We start from the raw sequence: 18,950 nt of genomic DNA, 5'->3' as shown, positions 1-18,950 counted from the left end.
GGGATAGGGGGAGTGCAGAACTAGAGGGCATAGGTTTAGGGCGAGAGGGGAAAAATTTAAAAGGGACCTTGCAGTCAACCTTTTTTTGCAGAGGGTGATGAGTGTATGGAATGAGCTGCCAGAGGAAGTGTTGGAGGCATCTGGATGGGTATATGAAAAGGAAGGGTTTAGGGGGATATGGACCAAGTGATGGCAAATGGAACTAGACTAATTTTGGATATCTGGTCAGCATGGACAAGTTAGATTGAAGGATCTGTTTCTGTGCTTTATGTCTCTGACTCTATGACTAGTGAAAAGCGTTGGCATTCGTCGAAACATTTATGCAACAGAAAATTATAAGAGGATAAAGATAAGCCTCACGTCATTGATCCATGAATCCTGGTTGTATGGATGTCTTTCCAGTAATAGAGTCAGTATAGCATGGAAGAAGTCCAAAAGACGGCTTCTTTTACCAAAAGTCACACTTAAAACTTAAATCTGAGTCTTCTGGAAATGTAAGACAACAGTGCGTTAATATAAGACAGATAAGTCTGGGGTATATGTTACGTATTTGATGGAATGTTTATGGCTCTAAAAGCCTGATTTGCAGTTGTTTCTGAGCTCATAATATTGTACTGCAGCATATTGTATATCTTCAGTAAGAACGTCAATACCGCACGATAGATGTTCATTCAGCAACTTGAGTGAACTCTTCATGGAGTATGCAATCCACCACATTACCCTGCTGTATTCATTTACATATAGATCAGCACAAAGATCTTGGGTATTAAGAGAGGAAAGAATGTTCCACAGAAACTAGAATTGTGTGTTTTGACTTTCTATTGTGGACTGACAGAGATGACCTTTGCAATCTCTTTCCACAGGAATATGACAAGAGAAGAATTTGGAGGCAGAAATCTCAGACCAAACATCACATCGAAGTCTGACAGTCGATTGATTCACCAGGACTTGGATATTGATGGCCTTGAAAACAAAGGGGAGAAGGTCTTAAGGTTTTAAGCGTCAGTGTGACTGGAAACTCAGAGTCTCACACACCCACACACCAGAGCAGTGACTGGAACATGCTTTACAGACTGAATGAGAGTCCTCCAATTATCAGCAGGTTCACCAGTAACACCACACACATGCTGTAAGCATGAGCGAGTTTCAACTGATTGTTGAACCTGGAGAAGTGCGAGGACACCCGCACCATGGAGAAATCATGAAAATGCGGGGAATGTAGAAACAGTTTCCCTTCCTCGCCTGCCCGATATTCATCAGCATTTATACACCGGGCAGCGGCCATTCACCTGCATTCAGCACGGGAAAGGCTTCACTCAGTCGCATCACCTCTTGGTCCACACCGGGGAGAAACTGCTCATCTGCCCTGTATGCTGAAGCAGATGAAGGACATTTTTTATCCTGGATGGAGCATTCTGCAGGTATACCTGAAATAGATACATTTGTCTCTGTCCCATTGAGTCTCCAGCACAGAACCAGGCCAAGCTGCTCAATTGGTCTCTGTGTTTATTCTCCACCTGAGCCTCCATCCACCCCTCTTCATTGCCCCCCATCTTCCCTCCATCAGCATAAAGGTATCCCCCACTTTTTCAAAGTTCGCTTTACACTACTTCACTTTTACAAAAGACCTACATTAATACCTGCTCCCACAAACCGAAAGAAATCTGAAGAGGATTGTCGCTTTTACAAAGAAAGGCATAATATAAATTAACTCATGGTAATTGCTTCTTCGCTTTCGGCCATTTCGGCTTATGAAAGGAACACTCTACTTTCAAATAGTGGGGGAAAGCTGTATCAATACAATACAGCACAGTCTCAGGCCCGTCTCACTTGGTTTAGGCACACACACACCCTCAAGCCTGTGCTAATTCTTAATCCTTACTTAGACCTGCTATTTATTGCCCATGTGTGGTTTCTGTTCCTCTGTTCACCTCCCGTTCATGTGTTTATCAAGATACACCTTAAACATTGTTAAGGTGCCTGCTTCCACTACCTGCACTGGCAGTGCGTTCCAGGAACCCCCACCACCCCTCTGTGTGATTCCCCACCCCCACCATCTCTCCCCCAAACAGTCCCCCGCTCACCTTGAACCTGGGCCCTCTTTTAGTTGACCTTTCCACTTTGGAGGGGAAAAAAAACGCCTCTGACTATCACAGAATCCCTCCAGCGTGGAAACAGTCCATTCAGCCCAACAAGTCAACACCGGCCTTCTAAAGATTAACACATGGAGACCCGTTCCCTTACCCCTATTATCTACATTTACTCCTGACTAATACACCGAACTTACACATCCCTGAACACTGGGGCAATTTACACACAGACAATCCAATTCAACCTGCCTCTCCCTGGACACTATGGGTAACATAGCATCGCTAATCCACCCTAACCTATACATGTTTGGATTGTAGGAGGAAGCCGGAGCAGCCAGAGGAAGCCCACGCAGACACGGGAGGTGGGGTGCAGGGATAATGTGCCAACTCCACACAGCTAGTTGCCTGACACTAAAATCTAACGCAGGTCCCTGGCACTGTGAGGTGTCAGTGCGAACCGCTGAGCTACCCTGCCACCCCTGTCCAGCCAATCTGTGTCTCTCATCATTTTGTCGAGGTCTCTTTTCAGCCTCTGATTTTCCAAAGAAAACAATCCAGTTTTATGCCTCCTCTGCTCGTAACGAGAGCCCTCCAGACTAGGCAATGTCCTGGTGAACCTTGTCTGTATCCTCAGCCAGAGCACCCACATCCTTCCAGGAGCACAGTGACCAGAACTGCACACAATATTCCGAATGTGGCCAGAATAAACAGCTGTAATGTAACTCTTACATTCAAGGAAGCGTGCTGTGTACCTTCATGACCACCGTGCCCACCTGCATTACCACTTCCACGGATCTATATGCCCAGACCCCTCTATGCCAGTGCTCCTATGTGTTCTGCCATTTATCATACAATTCTTATATTTCCTTCATCTCTATCGAGCTTCACCTTAACTGTCTTTCTCTCTTCATCTCTTTTCCCCCCTCCTCACATCAGCATACCATAAGACCATAGGAGCAGAAATTAGGCCATTCAGGCCATTGAGTCTACTTCGCCATTCAATCACGGCTGATACGTTTCTCAACCCCATTCTCCCCGTACTCCTTGATCCCCTTGATACTCAAGAGCCTAGCTATCTCAGTCTTAAGTATACTCAGTAACTTGGCCTCCGCAGCTTTCTGTGGCAGTGAATTTCATAGATTCACCATACTCTGGCTGAAGAAGTTTCTCTCCCCTCTGTTCTAAAGGGTCTTCCCTTGACAGGAAAGCTGAGCCCTCAGGTTCTAGTTTGTCCTACCAATGGAAACATCTTCCCAGCATCCACACCGTTCATTATTCTGGAGGTTTCAATTAGATCCCACCCCACCCCCAATCCTTCTGAACTCCATGAAGTATAAACCTAGAGTCCTCTAATGTTCTTATGTTAAATTTTTCATTCCTGGACCATTCTTTTGAACCACCTCTGAACACGTTCCAGGGCCAGTACATCCTTCCTGAGATATGGGGCCCAAATCTACATCCAGTACTCCAATTGTGGCCTGACCGGAGACTTACAGAGCCTCAGAAGTACATCCCTGCTTTTATATTCAAGTCTGATCAAAATAAATGCCTTCATTGCATTTGCCTTCCTAACCACTGACTCAACCTGCAAGTTTACCTTGAGAGAATCCTGGAGTAGAACTCCACAGTCTCTTTGCACATCAGATTTCTGAATTTTCTCCCCATAATCCTTCTGTTCCAGAGTAGCAGCAGAGATTTCCAGACACCTCGATTGTTTTCAGGGATACCAAGGGATCTTGGGAATTGCCACTATCGCAAGAGGAGGCAGAGGGGAATGTGGTGTGGTCCTTTAAACTGCAGAACTTTCCAAACTCCCTGAGTCAGCAGGAACTCTTTCTGGACCAAGAAACAAAAGGGCCACTGAGAAACTGCTACATCAGAAGACCTCAGAGGCAGAAATTAGGCCATTCAGCTCATTGAATGGTGGAGCTGACTTAACCATTCTTAAGTATCAAGGGTTACGGGGAGAATTGGGTTGAGGAACGTATCCCCAATGATTGAATAGTGGAGCAGACTGAATGGCCAAATTTCTGCTAGTTAACCATCCCTGGGAAGAAGGACGCAAAACAACAAACTGTTTCCTGGGACAGATGAGCGAAGTGTTTAATAACCTCATGTCAAAAGGACAATTAAGTTTGTCTGTGGAAGGAAGGCCCTGACGTCAAAGGGTTTTTTGCAGGAAAGGCTGTATCAAACAAAGCACTAAACCTCGAGGATAAGAAGGTAAGCTACAGACCAGAGATCTCCAGAAGTGTGGGGAGGTGGTGTTAGAATCGAAAGAAACATCACATCACAGATTTGAAAGTGAGGAATCTCCACCAGAATTCAACCTCAGAATGATGTAGCAGCAGTACTTGGAAGAAGAATGCTGCATTGAATCCCTGGACACTTCCAGAGACATAAACTGTTGGTGGAAACTCAGTTAAATTCAGCCATCAATTGGGAGCTAGCCAAGTTGTGAGTGAGGTTGAACTTGGTTACTTGAGGAGTTTTATTTTTGTTGTTACATACAAAAAAGTGTAAATCATTGTTTCAGCAGTTAATTGTGTGCAGTTTCTGAGTTAAGAGCCAAATTAAGGCGATTCACCCACAACCACAGTGAGAGGCTGGGATTCACGTTGATTCCATTGCATTCAGCAGTACATCACGTCAATACTCTTATAAAGCGAAGGCTGACAGCACCACCTTTCTCAAACAGAAACACCCAGAGGAGCGTGTCACCCAATAATTTGTAAAATTAGCATGAAAAGTGGTGTGACCCGCTCTATTGATAAGAATAAATCCCCAACACTTTAAAATCAACAATCAGCAATTTATTTATCCAACTATCACGGTGAACAAATGAACAAAACTATTAACAAACTGGATACAGGCCAGGAGCAGATGGGTGGCACTAGTTTAGTTGGGGATCATGGACTGGTTGGTCTGAAGGGTCTGTTTCCAGGCTGCATGACTCCATAGCACGGAATGAATGGGGATCCATCCCAAAGATGATAAAGGTTTCAAGCACCACCTTAGGCAAATGTGTGGACTCCCTCCAGATAACTGAGGGCAGTGGGGCACTGTGAGGGTCAGTAGATCAGTCAGCCAGCCAGTTCTCTCCAGGAGACTTGTCTCAAGAAAGGAAGTGGTTTCCTGTCCCATCAGCCAGATTATCCAGTTTGGATAATATTTGGTCCTCTTTCTCCAACAAAATATGTAGTCAGGGCAGTGTCTATAACAAATATGTTATTCAACTTGGAAGAGTGCTGAAGACATATACAAGGATGTTGCCAGGACTCAAGGGTCTGTGTAAAAGGGAGAGGTTGGAGAAGCTAAGATATTTTTATTTAGAACATTAGAGACTGAGAGAGGCCCTTAGAGAAATGAAGAGATCGTGAGAGGGTGAATGTACTCAGACTTTTACCCCAGGGTTGGGGATGTGAGGGCTAGAGGGCATCGGTTTAAGGTTACAGGAAAAAGAATAAAAGGGAACGTGAGCGGCAACTTTATTTATGCAGACAGTGGTAGACATATGGAATAAGATGCCAGCGGAAGTGGTTGAGGTGGGTACATTAACAACAGTTAAAAGGCATTTGGACAAATACGTGGATAGGAAAGTTATGGAAGGAAATGGGCCAAGTGCAGGGAAATGGGCTTAGTGTTGATGGACAGTTTGGTCAGTATGGACAATGTTGGACCGAAGGGCCTGTCTCCTGCTGTGGGACTCTATGATTCGTGTCTCTTTGTCAGTTCGACAGTTTTGAGTTTCCAAATGAACATCTCACTAAATCAGGCCGAATAAAATCCAATCTCATTCGTCAACTCTGATGCAGAGGTGCTGGTGTTGAATTGGGGAGGACAAGGTCAGAAGTCACACGGCACCAGATGAAGTGATGAAGGAGCAGCACTCATGAAAGAGCAATGCTCCTAAAGCTTGTGATTTCAAATAAACTTGTTGCACTGTAACATGGTGTCATGTGACTTCCGACTTCTTCAAGCCTGGGTTTGTCTCAAACTCGATGGGATACTTTGTCCAACTCGGCATATTTTATCAGTATCGCTTGAAGGAAATCTTTTTTTTAAGATTAGATTCCCTACAGTATGGAAACAGGTCGTTTGGCCCAACAAGTTCACACTGGCCCTCGCAGAGTAACCCAGCCAGACCCATTCCCTTATCCCTATTCCTCTACATTTACCCCAACTAATGCACCACACCTACACATCCCTGAACACTATGGGACAATTTAGATGGGCCAATCCAAACTAACCTGCACACCTTTAGACCGGGGAAGGAAACCGGATCACTCAGAGGTAACCCATACAGATGTGGGGGGGGCATCATGAAAGCTACACACAGACTGTCATCCCGAGGGTGGAATTGAACCCAGGTCAGCATCGTGAGGCAGTGGTACTAACCACTGAGTCATCATGCCACCCCTGAGCCACATAGGTGGGTTTGCAGGGGGGGGGGTGGATGGTGAGCCCAGCACAAAACAAAAAAAACCCACTACACCCACTGTCAGAATGGACAGGAGGTTCAGCCCTGTGGGTGACCCACTGCAGCATCACTGGTGGAATCTGATTGTTGGATGCACTGGTGCCCCCGCTGGTGCCTCTGCAAGTTGCAGGACAATGTGAACCTCTGCCCGCAGTCGGGGCAGGCAAACGGCTTCTCCCCGGTGTGGACCCATTGGTGGGCCAGCAGTTTGGAGGAGCGGGTGAACCCCTTCCCACACTCGGGGCAGCTGAATGGCCTTTCCCTGGTGTGGACCCGCCGGTGGGACAACAGGTCAGAGGAATTGCTGAAGGCCTTACCACACTCAGGGCAAGCGAATGGCCTCTCCCCCGTGTGGATTCGCCGGTGTCTCAGCAGGTCAGAGGAATTGCTGAAGGCCTTCCCGCATTCTGGGCAGCTGAAGGGCCTCTCCCCCGTGTGGACCCGCTGATGGGCCAGCAGGTTGGAGGATTTACTGAAGGCCTTCCCACACTCTGGGCAGCTGAAGGGCCTCTCCCCCGTGTGGACCTGCTGATGGGCCAGCAGGTTGGAGGAATTGCTGAAGGCCTTCCCACACTCTGGGCAGCTGAAGGGCCTCTCCCCCGTGTGGACCCGCCGGTGCCTCAACAGGTTGGAGGAGTCGCTGAAGGCCTTCCCGCATTCGGGGCAGCTGAATGGCCTCTCCCCCGTGTGGACTCGCCGGTGCTTCAGCAGGTCGGAAGAATTGCTGAAGGCTTTCCCGCACTCGTGGCAACTGAAGGGCCTCTCCCCTGTGTGGAATTGCTGGTGGGTCTGGAGGTTGTCCACCCAAGTGAACCCTTTCCCGCACATGGAGCAGTAAGACGTCCTCTCACCAGTGTGTATATGCTGGTGGGCCAGCAGGACACAAGAGCAGGTAAAGCCCTTCGCCCGCTCGGGGCTGGAGAACGGCCTCTTCCCAGTGTGATTGCACTGATGAGTCGCCAGGACAGATGGGACACGGAAGCCCTTCCCACAGTCGCCACACTTCCATGGTTTCTCAACAGGTTGTGTTTCCTCGGGTTTCTCCATGGCCGAAGCTTCACCTGCACACACACGTGTACAACCCCGCCATGAATTCTTCTTTCCAGGCAGTAGAGTTGTTTCAGGCTCCACACTCAGTGCGCTGCAACAATAGGGTCTTTCAACCAGTGCCCCCGTACTCAAACAGGAACCAAAAAGAAAGCTTTGCTCCTTCTCACAGAATCATAGTTGAAAATTGTTGTGGTCCTGATGGATTGAGTAACTGTCAGACACTGACGTGAAAGTGAGGACTGGAGACGCTGGAGAATCAGAGTCAAAAACTGCGTCGCTGGAAAAGCGCAGCACGGCAAGCAGCATCAGAGAAGCAGGAGAATCAACATTTTGAACATCAGCCCTTTATCTGTTGACTTTGAAACTTCTGTCTTCAGATAATCTGTAAGAAAAGATTACAAAAGTCATCACTGCCAGTCCGGTTAAGAGTGAGATATCAAGGCATTGACACGGACACCAGAGAGAAACTGTACATCTAGATGTGGCAAATGTTAATGGCAAGCCAGAGTGATAGAGATATTAGGCACAGAAACAGACCCTTTAGTCTAATTCATCCGTGCCAACTAGATAACCTAACCTCATCTCGGCCGATTTGCCAGTATTTGGCCCATATCGTCTAAACCCTTCCTAATCGTATACCCATCCAGATGCCTTTTAATGTCATAATTGTACCAGCACCCACCACTTCCTCTGACAGCTCTTTCCTTAAACACGCCACTTTCTGCATGAAAGACTTATCCCTTAGGTTCCTTTGTTAAGTTCTTTTGCTTGAGCTTCTTACACTGCAATACGCCAACTTCTGTGAACAACCAAACTTTATTAAGTACAGTACAAGCTGTGGAGAAACTCTTAATACTCTTCGCAATGCTGGTACACAACAGTACCAAACAAAAACCCCTTAAACAAAGTAAAACTGAAACAGAGGCTTACAGTTGAAGTTAGAAGGCCAGAAGGAGACAGTGTTAGCAGCTTTTCTCCACATAGACCACTGCTTAACTCACCCAAACGAGACTTCAGCTTTCAGGACTGACCACTCCCCTTTCATTGTACAGGTCACTTCTAAAACATAAAAGCTTTGGCCTCAAGTCTCATCTGTTCACATATAACCAAAAATGCCTCCCAATACCGTTTTTCATCTCTGTACTAAACCAGTCGCTTCGGAGCCTGGGTCTTTTTACCACCCCTCCAAGGACACAGCATCCTTGAGAAGAAGGACCAGCTTTTAGTAAAAGGACCAGCTTTGTGACAGAGGGATATAGGCCAAACACTGGCAGGTGGGATTAGATTAATTTGAGAACATAGCATGGAGTAGTTGGACTGAAGGGACTGTTTCTGTGCTGTTTGACTCGGTAACTGTTCTGCAATGGTCTGAAAACCATTTTCTTGCCTTTCCCCATAAACATCCAATTCTTTGTTGTTCCAAAATCAGATGAACTCAGCCTTGAATATATTCAATGATCCCATAACTGCAGGAAGACATCCCCACTTCTGGACTCAATTCCTCTTGCTTATATAACACCTGCTTTGCTCATTGCTTGCTGCACCTGTGACAACTGGCATTGACTGGTGTGGAAGGATGCTGAGGCCCCTTTATACACATTCCTGATGAAGGGCTCGTACCTGTAACGCGGACTCTCCGGCTCCTCGGATGCTGCCTCATCTGCTGTGCTTTTCGAGCACCACACTTTTTGACTTTGATCTCCAACATTTGCAGTCCTTTCTCCACATCCCAATATATCACCATTTAAACAATGCATCTCCTTTCTGCTGTTTACCCCCCCCCCCAACAGGGAATGCTATCACTTCACATCGTGGTACTGCATTTTCCATGAGTTTGCCAACTGAGACACAGACCTGGCCCAACTTTTCCAGAATCTGTCCCCTCCATAAATTGAGATTGAGAGAGAGACAGACAGAGACAATAGAGATGTCTCTGATTACACGCTCCTTCCGGTCCTCCAGGGCTTCCTATTGGTCCAACAAAAGAAGAGCACGCGCAGTTTTCGCCGACAACCAGGAGCACGCACAGGTTTTGCTGACACCGGCGAACATGCGCAGTGTGTGTTGTCACCAAGGAGCATGCGCAAGACGCTCTGTGAAGTTGCTGGTGTTACTGACAGGTTTTGTGCCCAAATGACAATCGGAGACAAGAAAGGCTGGAGCCACATTGTATATTTATCCTGCGACTCGACATTTTATTTGACTACTCATCTTTTCCTCAGGGTAGGGGACTCCCAAACTGGAGGGCATAGGTTGAAGGTGAGAGGGGAAAGATTTAAAAGGGACCTAAGGAGTAGAAAAAAAGTGTGAAAGTTAATTCCCCTCAAGAAGTGCCCTCTCCAAACCTGCACATCTTTGGATTGTGGGAAGAAACCGGAGCATCCAAAGGAATCCCACACAGAGAAGGTGCAAACTCCACTCAGACAGTTGCCAGAGACTGGGATCAAACCCAGGTCCCTCGCGCTATAAGGCAGCAGTGCCAGCCACTGAGCCTGTTCAGAAAAAGCAGCAATTGATTTATATTAGGGTGAGAGGGGAAAGGATTAAAAGGGACCTAAAGGGCAACTATTTCACGGAGCGGGTGGTGCGTGGATTGAATGAGCTCCCAGAGGAAGTGGTGGAGGCTGGTACAATTACAATATTCAAAAGGCATCTGGATGGGTATATGAACAGGAAGGTTTGGAGGGATAGGGGCCAAGAGCTGGCAAATGGGCCTAGATTAATTTAGGATATCCAATTGGCACGGAACAAACAGTTTGTTTCCATGCTCCACTACTCTATTTCTACATAGTCAGAACTGTTATGACACGGACTGCACCCCCCACTAATTTAAACCTAAAAAAGATTTACCCCATGTGGTAATGTGTTAATTCAAGAGGTAAGGAACTGTTTCTAAAAGTCACTATTTAAAGTTTTATTTGACGATCTAGGACACTAACTTGCAAGTGTTTAAATCTGCCGGGATTTTTCATACTGCCAAATCTATTCAAATCTGTCTAAACCAGTTCAAATCTCAGACGAAAACCCCCAAATTTTAAAACATTGGGTGCAACCTCCCCCACCTAATTTAAACCAGTAACATAGAGAAGGTTTAATCCATGCAGTATTCTGTGAAAATTCAAGAACCAAGAAACTATTCCCAAAGGTCAGTATTTAAAGTAAAAATTAACAAATTTATTAAAGTCCAACGGAGAATAATTAATTAACAACTATTTACAACTCTTTTCTCTAACCTATCTTCTACCTTCCCCTGTATGATACCAGTCCAATAAAAAAACCCTGATTAAGATTTACTGAAAGATTCAAACTTCAAAACCAGCCAGCTGTTAAATCTTCTCTTTGTATCTTCCTCTGTAGATTTGCTCTCCAGGTCGGTGTCGATGTTTTTTCTCTGTGTAGACTCCTTCTCTGGACAGGTACCTCTCAAAGAGTTCTTACTAGCAGCCTACATTTGTTGGTCGTTTGTCAGTTCTCCTGAAACTGTTCAACTTTATTTTTTGATTTTGTACTCAAAAGCATCAAATCATTTCATTGGTGTTAATATTAGATTAGACTAAATTCCCTACAGTGCAGAACCAGGCCGTTTGGCCCAACCAGTCCACACCGACCCCCCAAACAGTAACCCACCCAGACCCATTTCCCGATGACGAATGCACCTAACAGTATGGGCAATATAGCGTAGCCACTTCACCTGACCTGCACATCTTTGGACTGTGGGAGGAAACTGGAGCACCCAGAGGAAACCCAAACAGACACAGGGAGAATGTGCAAACTCCACACAGACAGTCACCCAAGGCTGGAATCGACCATGGTGGTGTGAGGCAGCAGTGCTAACCAATATTCGCAAAATACTAAATTCAAACTTGATTGGAATTCAGTATTTTGGGGCAAGATTTAAATCAATTGGTCAAAATTGAGTATGTTTCTGTCTCCAGGCAACCCAGCTACTGAGCTGTTCGACCAAATGTTAAATTGTTACCTTGTTCAGAACGTTTGGTGCTCTGTCAGGTGGTTCTGCTCACTTTTCAACTCTCTTGAAGGGAGAATACACCTCTGCACCTTCTAACAGAACCAATTTTTCAAGACTAGGAATCGGCCATTCACCCCTAACAGGCGAAAGTGAGTACTGCAGATGCTGAAGATTAGAGTCAAGAACATGGTGCTGGAAAAGCACAGCAGGTCAGGCAACATCCAAGGAGCAGGAAAATTGACATTTCGGGCAAAAGCCTCATTCACCCCGAACAGCCTGTCCTCAACTGCACAGAGTTCAAAGCAAGTTTGAGAAAATGGCTGCAGTTTTGTATTAATATAAAATTGAACATGCGTTCAAACTTTAATGCTGTTTCTGAATATATTATTTGATCTATTCTCAATTTGAAAGATCAGTCATTTCTCGTGCACCCCTATCTCCCAGGCAGTGTCATCACCAACCATTCTCTCTCTCTCTTCTGAGATGAGCTTGATACAGCGATCAAAGAGAGCTCGAGGCATGAGAAAGTTTAGTGGGAGTTGGAAGAGATACAGAATGGACAGGGTGACAGAGTGTGGGGGCCATTGAGAGACTGGGGGGAACAGAGGGTGGTGGGGGCGGAAAGGAAAGACTCGGGGGTCAAAGGGTGGAGGAAGACAATGAGGGCGAGAGAGAGAAAATGGGGGGCAGAGAGTTGCGGGGCGAGAGAGAATGGATGGGGGCAGTGAGTGGGGAAAGAGACAGCACAATTCCCACCTTCCCCAGGACTGGGGCAGTGTCCCATGAACTGGAACCTACTCCTCTCAGAGCAGACATTTCTCAATCTACATATGGCGAAAGCAGGAAAATTATATAATCCCTGCAGGCCATTTCACCTATCAAATTCACACCGACCTTCCACACAGCATCGCACCCAGACTCATCAACTTACTCTACAGCCCTGCAGTTCCCCATGACTAACCCACTCTAACCTTCACATCCCTGGACACTTTAGCACAGCCGATCCATCCGAAACTGCAGATCCTTTGACTGTGGGAGGAAACCGGAGCACCCAGAGGTAACCCGCGCAGACAGAAGGGGGAGAACATACCAAAGTTCACACAGACAGTCACGAGAAGGTGGAATCAAATCGCTTCTAACAACTCTCCCACACCTGCAAAACCCTGAGCACTATGGGTAATTTAGCAGGGCCAATCCACCCTAACCTGGGCAAAGATAAAAATCACATGACGCCAGTCCAACAGGTTTATTTGGAAGCACTAGCTTTCGGAGCACTGCTCCTTCATCAGGTGGTTGTGGAGTATAAGATCATAAGACACTGAGTTTACAGCAAAACATTACAGAGTCATGCCACTGAAATGATACATTGAAGAAATCTGGATTGTAAAGTCTTTCATCTTTTAGAATGAGTTGCTGGTGTCATTAATATGTAAATCCCAGAAATTCTTATAAGACACCTACTCGAGATAACTTAAGGTTTTATGAGAAAAGATGACAACTCAGCTCAGACAATGCATTAAAGGTGTGAGGCCAGAGTCTGTCTGTATCCCAGTTTTTGAGTAAGACTGGTTCGATTTCCAAAGTGGAATTTATAAAATATTCTATGTATTGTCTGCCTGCAGATTGTGCATTTTTTGAGCAAAATGGAATGTATCTGCAAATACAAATTCACCTCATAGACCTTGGTGTGTGTGTGTGTGTGTGTGTGCGCGCGCACACATGAGAAAAAGAGTCAAGTTTCATACTGTATATCTCTAGGTCTATTGCATAACAGATGCTTTATTTCTGTTCATGTAAATATTGTTATAAATCATAGCTGGGTACTAATACTTAGATGTAAGGGAGAGACAATTCTTCATTTAGGGCACTATAAGAATCCTGGCAGACCCCTATTTCTAGTTTACTTGCCAATGAACAGACACAAGCACCTATTTAATTCTAACTTTTCACCTTTTTTGTTATATTTTCTGGTATGATACTCTGTGTCTGGATGGTTGACAGGCTGGGAGAGTGAGGGTTGGACTTTGATTGACTGAATGATTTATTGTTCTGGAAGGTGTCAAAGGAGGTTAAAGCTTCAGCAGAAATGAAGCAGAGTGAGAACGGACAACAACTGTGTGGGAACAGGGAGATCAATAGAGGACAAAGAAACCAGGACCTGAAATCCGAGCTGACTCCAGACTACCCTGTGATCAGTGCTTTGATTAGCAGGGTCAACCCTCTACCTTTACCTCGCTTCCCATTCGACTTGAATGCCACATCTCCCCTCAATAGTTAGGATCCAATCCTTGTCATCCTGAAGCCATGTCTCTGTAAGGAGTCCCAGATCAAAATCATTCTCTTCAATGTGTGCAGTCAATTCATTCACTTTTGTTACGTTGCAGCACTGTTACACACGGGGTAACCCCCTCTGCTAAATTAAACCATCAACACAGAAGTGATTCACCCCATGCAGTAATATGTAAAAGTTTGAGAGGCAAAGAACTATCCCAGAGGTAAATATTTAAAGTATAAATTAACAACTTTACTCTTTATGTCCAACACAGAGTATTAAAACTCACAAAAATGCCTGGTTTTATAGTCTAAAACATCGGATCATTTTATTGGTGTCAATATTATCAAACTACTTAATTCAAACTTGATTGGACTTTGGTATTTTGGGGCAAAATTTAAACTGATTGGCCAAATTTGAATTAGTTTGTGCCTCATGGCAACCCAGTTGCTGTATTTGTGTTGACCAAATATTACAATCTCATCTTGTTTAGAACACTTTGTTCTGCTCGATTTTTTAACTCTCTTAAAGGTAAGTACCTCTACTCCTTCATAACAAGCACACATTCAGATACTGACCTTTTAGTTTTATTGTTTGTAATCTTTTGAATCCAGTTTTAATTGCTGGTACGTTTATTCTCCTTGTTCCTTTCTATTGTTCTCTGACATTCATTTTCCACATCACTACATTGCTCACCTGCCTTGATTTGGATTGGCCTTGCTAAATTGCCCATAGTGGCCAGGGATGTACAGGTTAGGTGGGTTAGCCAATGGGAAATGCAAGGTTATAGTTTCGTAGTAATAGAAGCAGGAGTAGGCCATTTGTACTGTTGAGCCTGCTTCACCATTTATTGAGATCGTGGCTGATCTATCCATCATCTCAGCTCTTCTTACTTGCATTATCCCGAACCCCTGATTCCCTAAGGGGTGGGGGTGGGAGGGGTGTATGAGCAGGATGCTCTTCGGAGGGGTCAGAATGGACTTGATGGGCTGAATATCCTTCTTCCACACTGTAGGGCTTCTATGATTTACCGCAGTTGTTTGCCTCAGATCACAGCTCCCAGAATCTCCCACCTTCTGCAAATCGAAAGACAAATCCCACCCTGCCCTCTCGTACGTATGTTATCTAAACGCTTAATCGTTTCTAGTGAACACAGCCCACACCTCCCGCTGCTGCCAGTAACCTTTACAATGCTGATGAAACAATACCATTCCTGCAGTACTGAAAACCCAAAGGCTTCTAACAATACCACTTATACACAGCTCCTTCTGATGGACAGCATTGGAAATACAATGTTGGAGGCTGGCCGAAATGAGCAGTTTAACTCAAAAATCCACCTAACCCTTCACTGGGCACCCCAATCAGCACACTGTCCTTCCTGCTGGGAAGCCTTAAAGCACTTCACCCCCACAGTGCAATGAATTCCCACTATCCACCAAAATCCTAGATGTACTCACGTACTCAGTTGCTGTCTCACCAATGAAATACTTCATTGCCACTTCTTCTGCTTCCAGTAAAGGCAAAACATCTTTGAAAGCTGGTCTGAAAGTCCAGTCTTACAACACTTCTGCTTTCATGCAAGATGATTAAAGTCATACAGTACAGAAACACAGCCTTCGGTCCAACTCATCCATGCCGACCAGATATCCTAAACTCATCTAATCCCATTTGCCAGCATTTGGCCTGTATCCCTCTAAATCCTTCTTATTCATTTACCCATCCAGATGCCTTTTAAATGTTGTAATTGTAGCAGCCTCCACCACATCCTCTGGCAGCTAATTCCAAACATGCACATCCCTCTGTGTGAAAAAGTTGCCCCTCAGGTCCATTTTAAATCTTTCCCCTTTCACGGTGAAACCTATGCCCTCTAGGTTTGGAGTCGCCTACCATGGGGAAAAGATTTTGGCTATCCAACCTATCTATACCCCTTATAAACTTTTGTAAGGTCACCCATCAGCCTCCAATGCTCCAGGGAAATTATCCCTGGCGTATTCAGCATTTTCCTATCGCTCAAACCCTCCAACTCTGCCTATATCTTTGTAAATCTTTTCTGAACCCTTTTAAGTTTCACAACATTCTTCCAGAGGAGGGCAACTGGAATTGCACACAGTTTTCCAAAAGTGGCCTAACATGACCTCCCAACCCCTGTACTCAATGCTCTGACCAATAAAGGAAAGTGTACCAAATGCGTTTTTCACAATCCTGTCTCTCTGCAATTCCACTTTCAAGGAATTATGAACCTGCAAGGACACTTTGTTTCGCAACACTCCCCATTAACTATGTAAGTCGTGCCCTGATTTGCCTTACAAAACGTAACACCTCACATTTATCTAAATTAACTCATTTTGCCACTCCTGGGCCCATCAGCCCATCCGATCAATTCTAATTTATATTGAACTTCGTTTCCTCTCTCATCCCCCAAAAGCTGATAATCTCCATCCCACACACACTTCCTCCATTCTGACTTTGCAGAACCTAATTCCTGCTGTAACTCATCCTGAAGGGTGTGGTTCATGCTGATTAACAGGCCCACACTCGGGGAGGGGTGAGATCTAATTCAAGCAGACAGAATTCTGAATGGCCTGGACAGAGTGCACATGGGGAATATGTTCCTATTGGTAGGAGAGTCTAGGACCTGAGGGCACAGCATCAGAGTAAAAGGAATATCTTTTAGAACAAAGATAAGGCAAAACATTTTCAGCCGGTGAGTGGTGAATATGTGGAATTCATTGCTACAGAAGGCTGTGGAGGCCAGGTCACTGAGTAGATTTAAGATAGAGATAGATAGGTTCTTGAGTATCAAGGGGATCGAGGGTTACAGGGAGAAAGTGGGAGAATGAGATTGAGACTTATCAGCCAGAACGTAATAGTGGAGCAACCCTGATGGGCTGAGAGGCCGAATTTCTGCTCCTGTGTTTTATGGTCTCTTGCTGTCCTGGACTAGGAGTGTGCAAATTGGGAGCCGGAATAGGCCATTGAGCCTGTCGAGCTTGCGCCAGCATAGAACAGATCATAAGTTGATATGAGTATACCGACGTAAAAGGTAAAAACAAGGACTTCAGATGCTGGAACCAGAGTCTAGATTAGAGTGGTGCTGGAAAAGCACAGCAGGTCAGGCAGCTCCTCGGATGAATATACCTACATTCAGGTTAATAAACTGGAATTTTATCCACTGGAGCAGAGGAGGATTATAAAATCGTGAGGGGTATAGATGAGGTGAACGGCCAAATTCCTCTCTCTAGGCTGGGGGTTCAAGACTACAGAGCTAATTTTGAAAGAGAGAGAGGAGAAAGATTTTAAAAGGACATGACGGTCGCCGTCGCCATTCCCAGCCCCCCCCCCCGAGAGTGGTTTGCGTGTGGAATGAATTTCCAGACAAAGGGGTGGATGCAGATACAGTTAGAACATTTAAAAGACATTTGGATTAGTACATGAATGATGAAGTTTAATTTAAATTAAGTGTGAAGTGCTGGATTTTGGAAAAACAAATCAAAGCAGGACATATACACTTTATGGTAAGGTTCTGGAGAGTGTTGCTGAACAAAGAGACCTTGGAGTGCAGGTTCATAGTTCCTTGAAGGTAGAGTCCCAGGTAGATATGATAGTGAAGGCAGCATTTGGTATGCTTTCATTTATCGGTTACAGCACTGAGTAAAGGAGTTGGGAGGTAGGTGATGTTGCAGCTCTACAGGACATTGGTGAGGCCACATTTGGAATATTGCGTGCAACTCTGGTCTCCTGCCCATCAGAAGGACGGTGTGAAACTTGAAAGGGTTCAGAAAAGATTTACCAGCATGTTGCCAGATTTGAAAAAATTAGCTCTCGGGAAAGGCTGAATAGGCTGGGGCTGTTTTCCCTGGAGCGTCGGAGGCTGAGGCTGAGGTTTATAAAATCATGAGAGGCATGGATAGGGTAAATAGACAAAGTCTTCTCCTGGGGTGGGGGAGTGCAGAACTAAAGGTTTTGGGCGAACTGGGAGAGACATAAAAGAGCATTAAGGGGACCCTTTTCACATAGAGTAGTGCATGTATGAAATGACCAGCCAGAGGAAGTGGTGGAGACTGGTATAATTACAGAATTTAAAAGGCATTTGGATTGGTCTATAATAGAAGGGGTTCGAGGGATATGGGCCCAGGGCTGGCAAATAGACTAGATTAGGATAACTGGTAGGCATGGACAAATTGGACCGAAGGGTCTGTTTCAGTGCTGTACATCTCTAGGACTCCAATATGTAAGGTTCAAAGGGATATAGGTTAAACACAGGCAGGTGGGTCCAGTTTAGTTTGAGAACATAGTCAGCATGGACTAGTTGGGGTGAAGGGTCTGTTTCTATAACTGATCTGTATTGGTCTTGCCTTCCCCCATAACCATCACTTCTTTGTTGTTCAAAAATCAGATGAACTCAACCTTGGATATACTCATTTACGCCCAAACTGCAGGAAGACGTCCCCACTTCTGAACTCAATTCCTCTGGCTAATATACCACTTGCCTTGCTCACTACTTGCTTCACCTGTCTGACAATTTGCACTGACTGGATTAGAAGGACGCAGAGACCCCTTTGTTCATCCACACATCATTACTGATGAAAGGCTCGAGCCTGAAATGTCAATTCTCCTGGATTTGCCATTGAAAAAAGACCTGGACTAACTTTCCCAGAGTCTGTCCTCTCCCTGGATTCACTCCGTTTCCCTTCAGTTCCTGCAAGTCAACAGCTCAACCCCAGAATAGAAAAGTGGTTGAGAAAAGAGTGTTGTACTCACAGATGTTGGACAGAGGAAGGAAGTTGCAGTCTGGCGTGAAGCTCAATCTTCATTCAGAGAGAGAGGAGCAGCAGCATCAACTTCAGAAATTCATGGTCCTACTTCCGCATGGGTTTGCTTTGATTGGCAGGAGGACCAGTCTCCATCCGGTCCTCCAGAGCTTCTCATTGGTACATCAAAACAAGGTCACGGAGCGTTTCCGCTTGTTGCGTGAGCATGTGTCGTACTTTGCTGACACCGTGACACATGCGCAGTGCGTTACTGACACCCAGTAGCATGCGCAGTATGGAAATGTTGGCATTACTGACAGATTTTCAAAGTTAAAAA

The 18,950-nt window shown here is 45.3% G+C and overlaps 2 protein-coding genes across 2 annotated transcripts in view; both read right to left on the bottom strand.

Moving 5' to 3' along the window:
• Window positions 1-18,682, bottom strand: part of LOC140460964 (uncharacterized) — a 384,505-nt gene extending 365,823 nt beyond the window's left edge. Inside the window, exon 1 of the mRNA XM_072555709.1 lies at window positions 18,624-18,682. The gene's annotated coding sequence lies outside the window, so the exon portion shown is untranslated. The remainder of the gene's footprint in view (window positions 1-18,623) is intronic.
• LOC140460968 (uncharacterized) lies at window positions 4,882-18,718 on the bottom strand. Its single transcript, XM_072555721.1, has 2 exons — window positions 18,624-18,718; window positions 4,882-8,002 (listed from the first exon to the last, which is right to left on the bottom strand). The coding sequence occupies exon 2, from the start codon at window positions 7,615-7,617 to the stop codon at window positions 6,610-6,612; it is 1,008 nt and encodes a 335-aa protein (XP_072411822.1). The 5' UTR covers window positions 7,618-8,002; window positions 18,624-18,718; the 3' UTR covers window positions 4,882-6,609.
• Window positions 18,719-18,950: the final 232 nt, after the last annotated feature.

The sequence above is a fragment of the Chiloscyllium punctatum genome, chromosome 36 (assembly GCF_047496795.1).
Source record: "Chiloscyllium punctatum isolate Juve2018m chromosome 36, sChiPun1.3, whole genome shotgun sequence".
Lineage (NCBI taxonomy): Eukaryota > Metazoa > Chordata > Chondrichthyes > Orectolobiformes > Hemiscylliidae > Chiloscyllium > Chiloscyllium punctatum.
Note: the sequence above shows the minus strand (reverse complement) of the source record. Positions and strands in the feature narration are given on the sequence as shown.

What these genes read in the sequence shown, in the direction of transcription:
- LOC140460968 (XM_072555721.1), bottom strand. Translation starts at nt 7,617, where the DNA reads ATGGAGAAACCCGAGGAAACACAACCTGTTGAGAAACCATGGAAGTGT.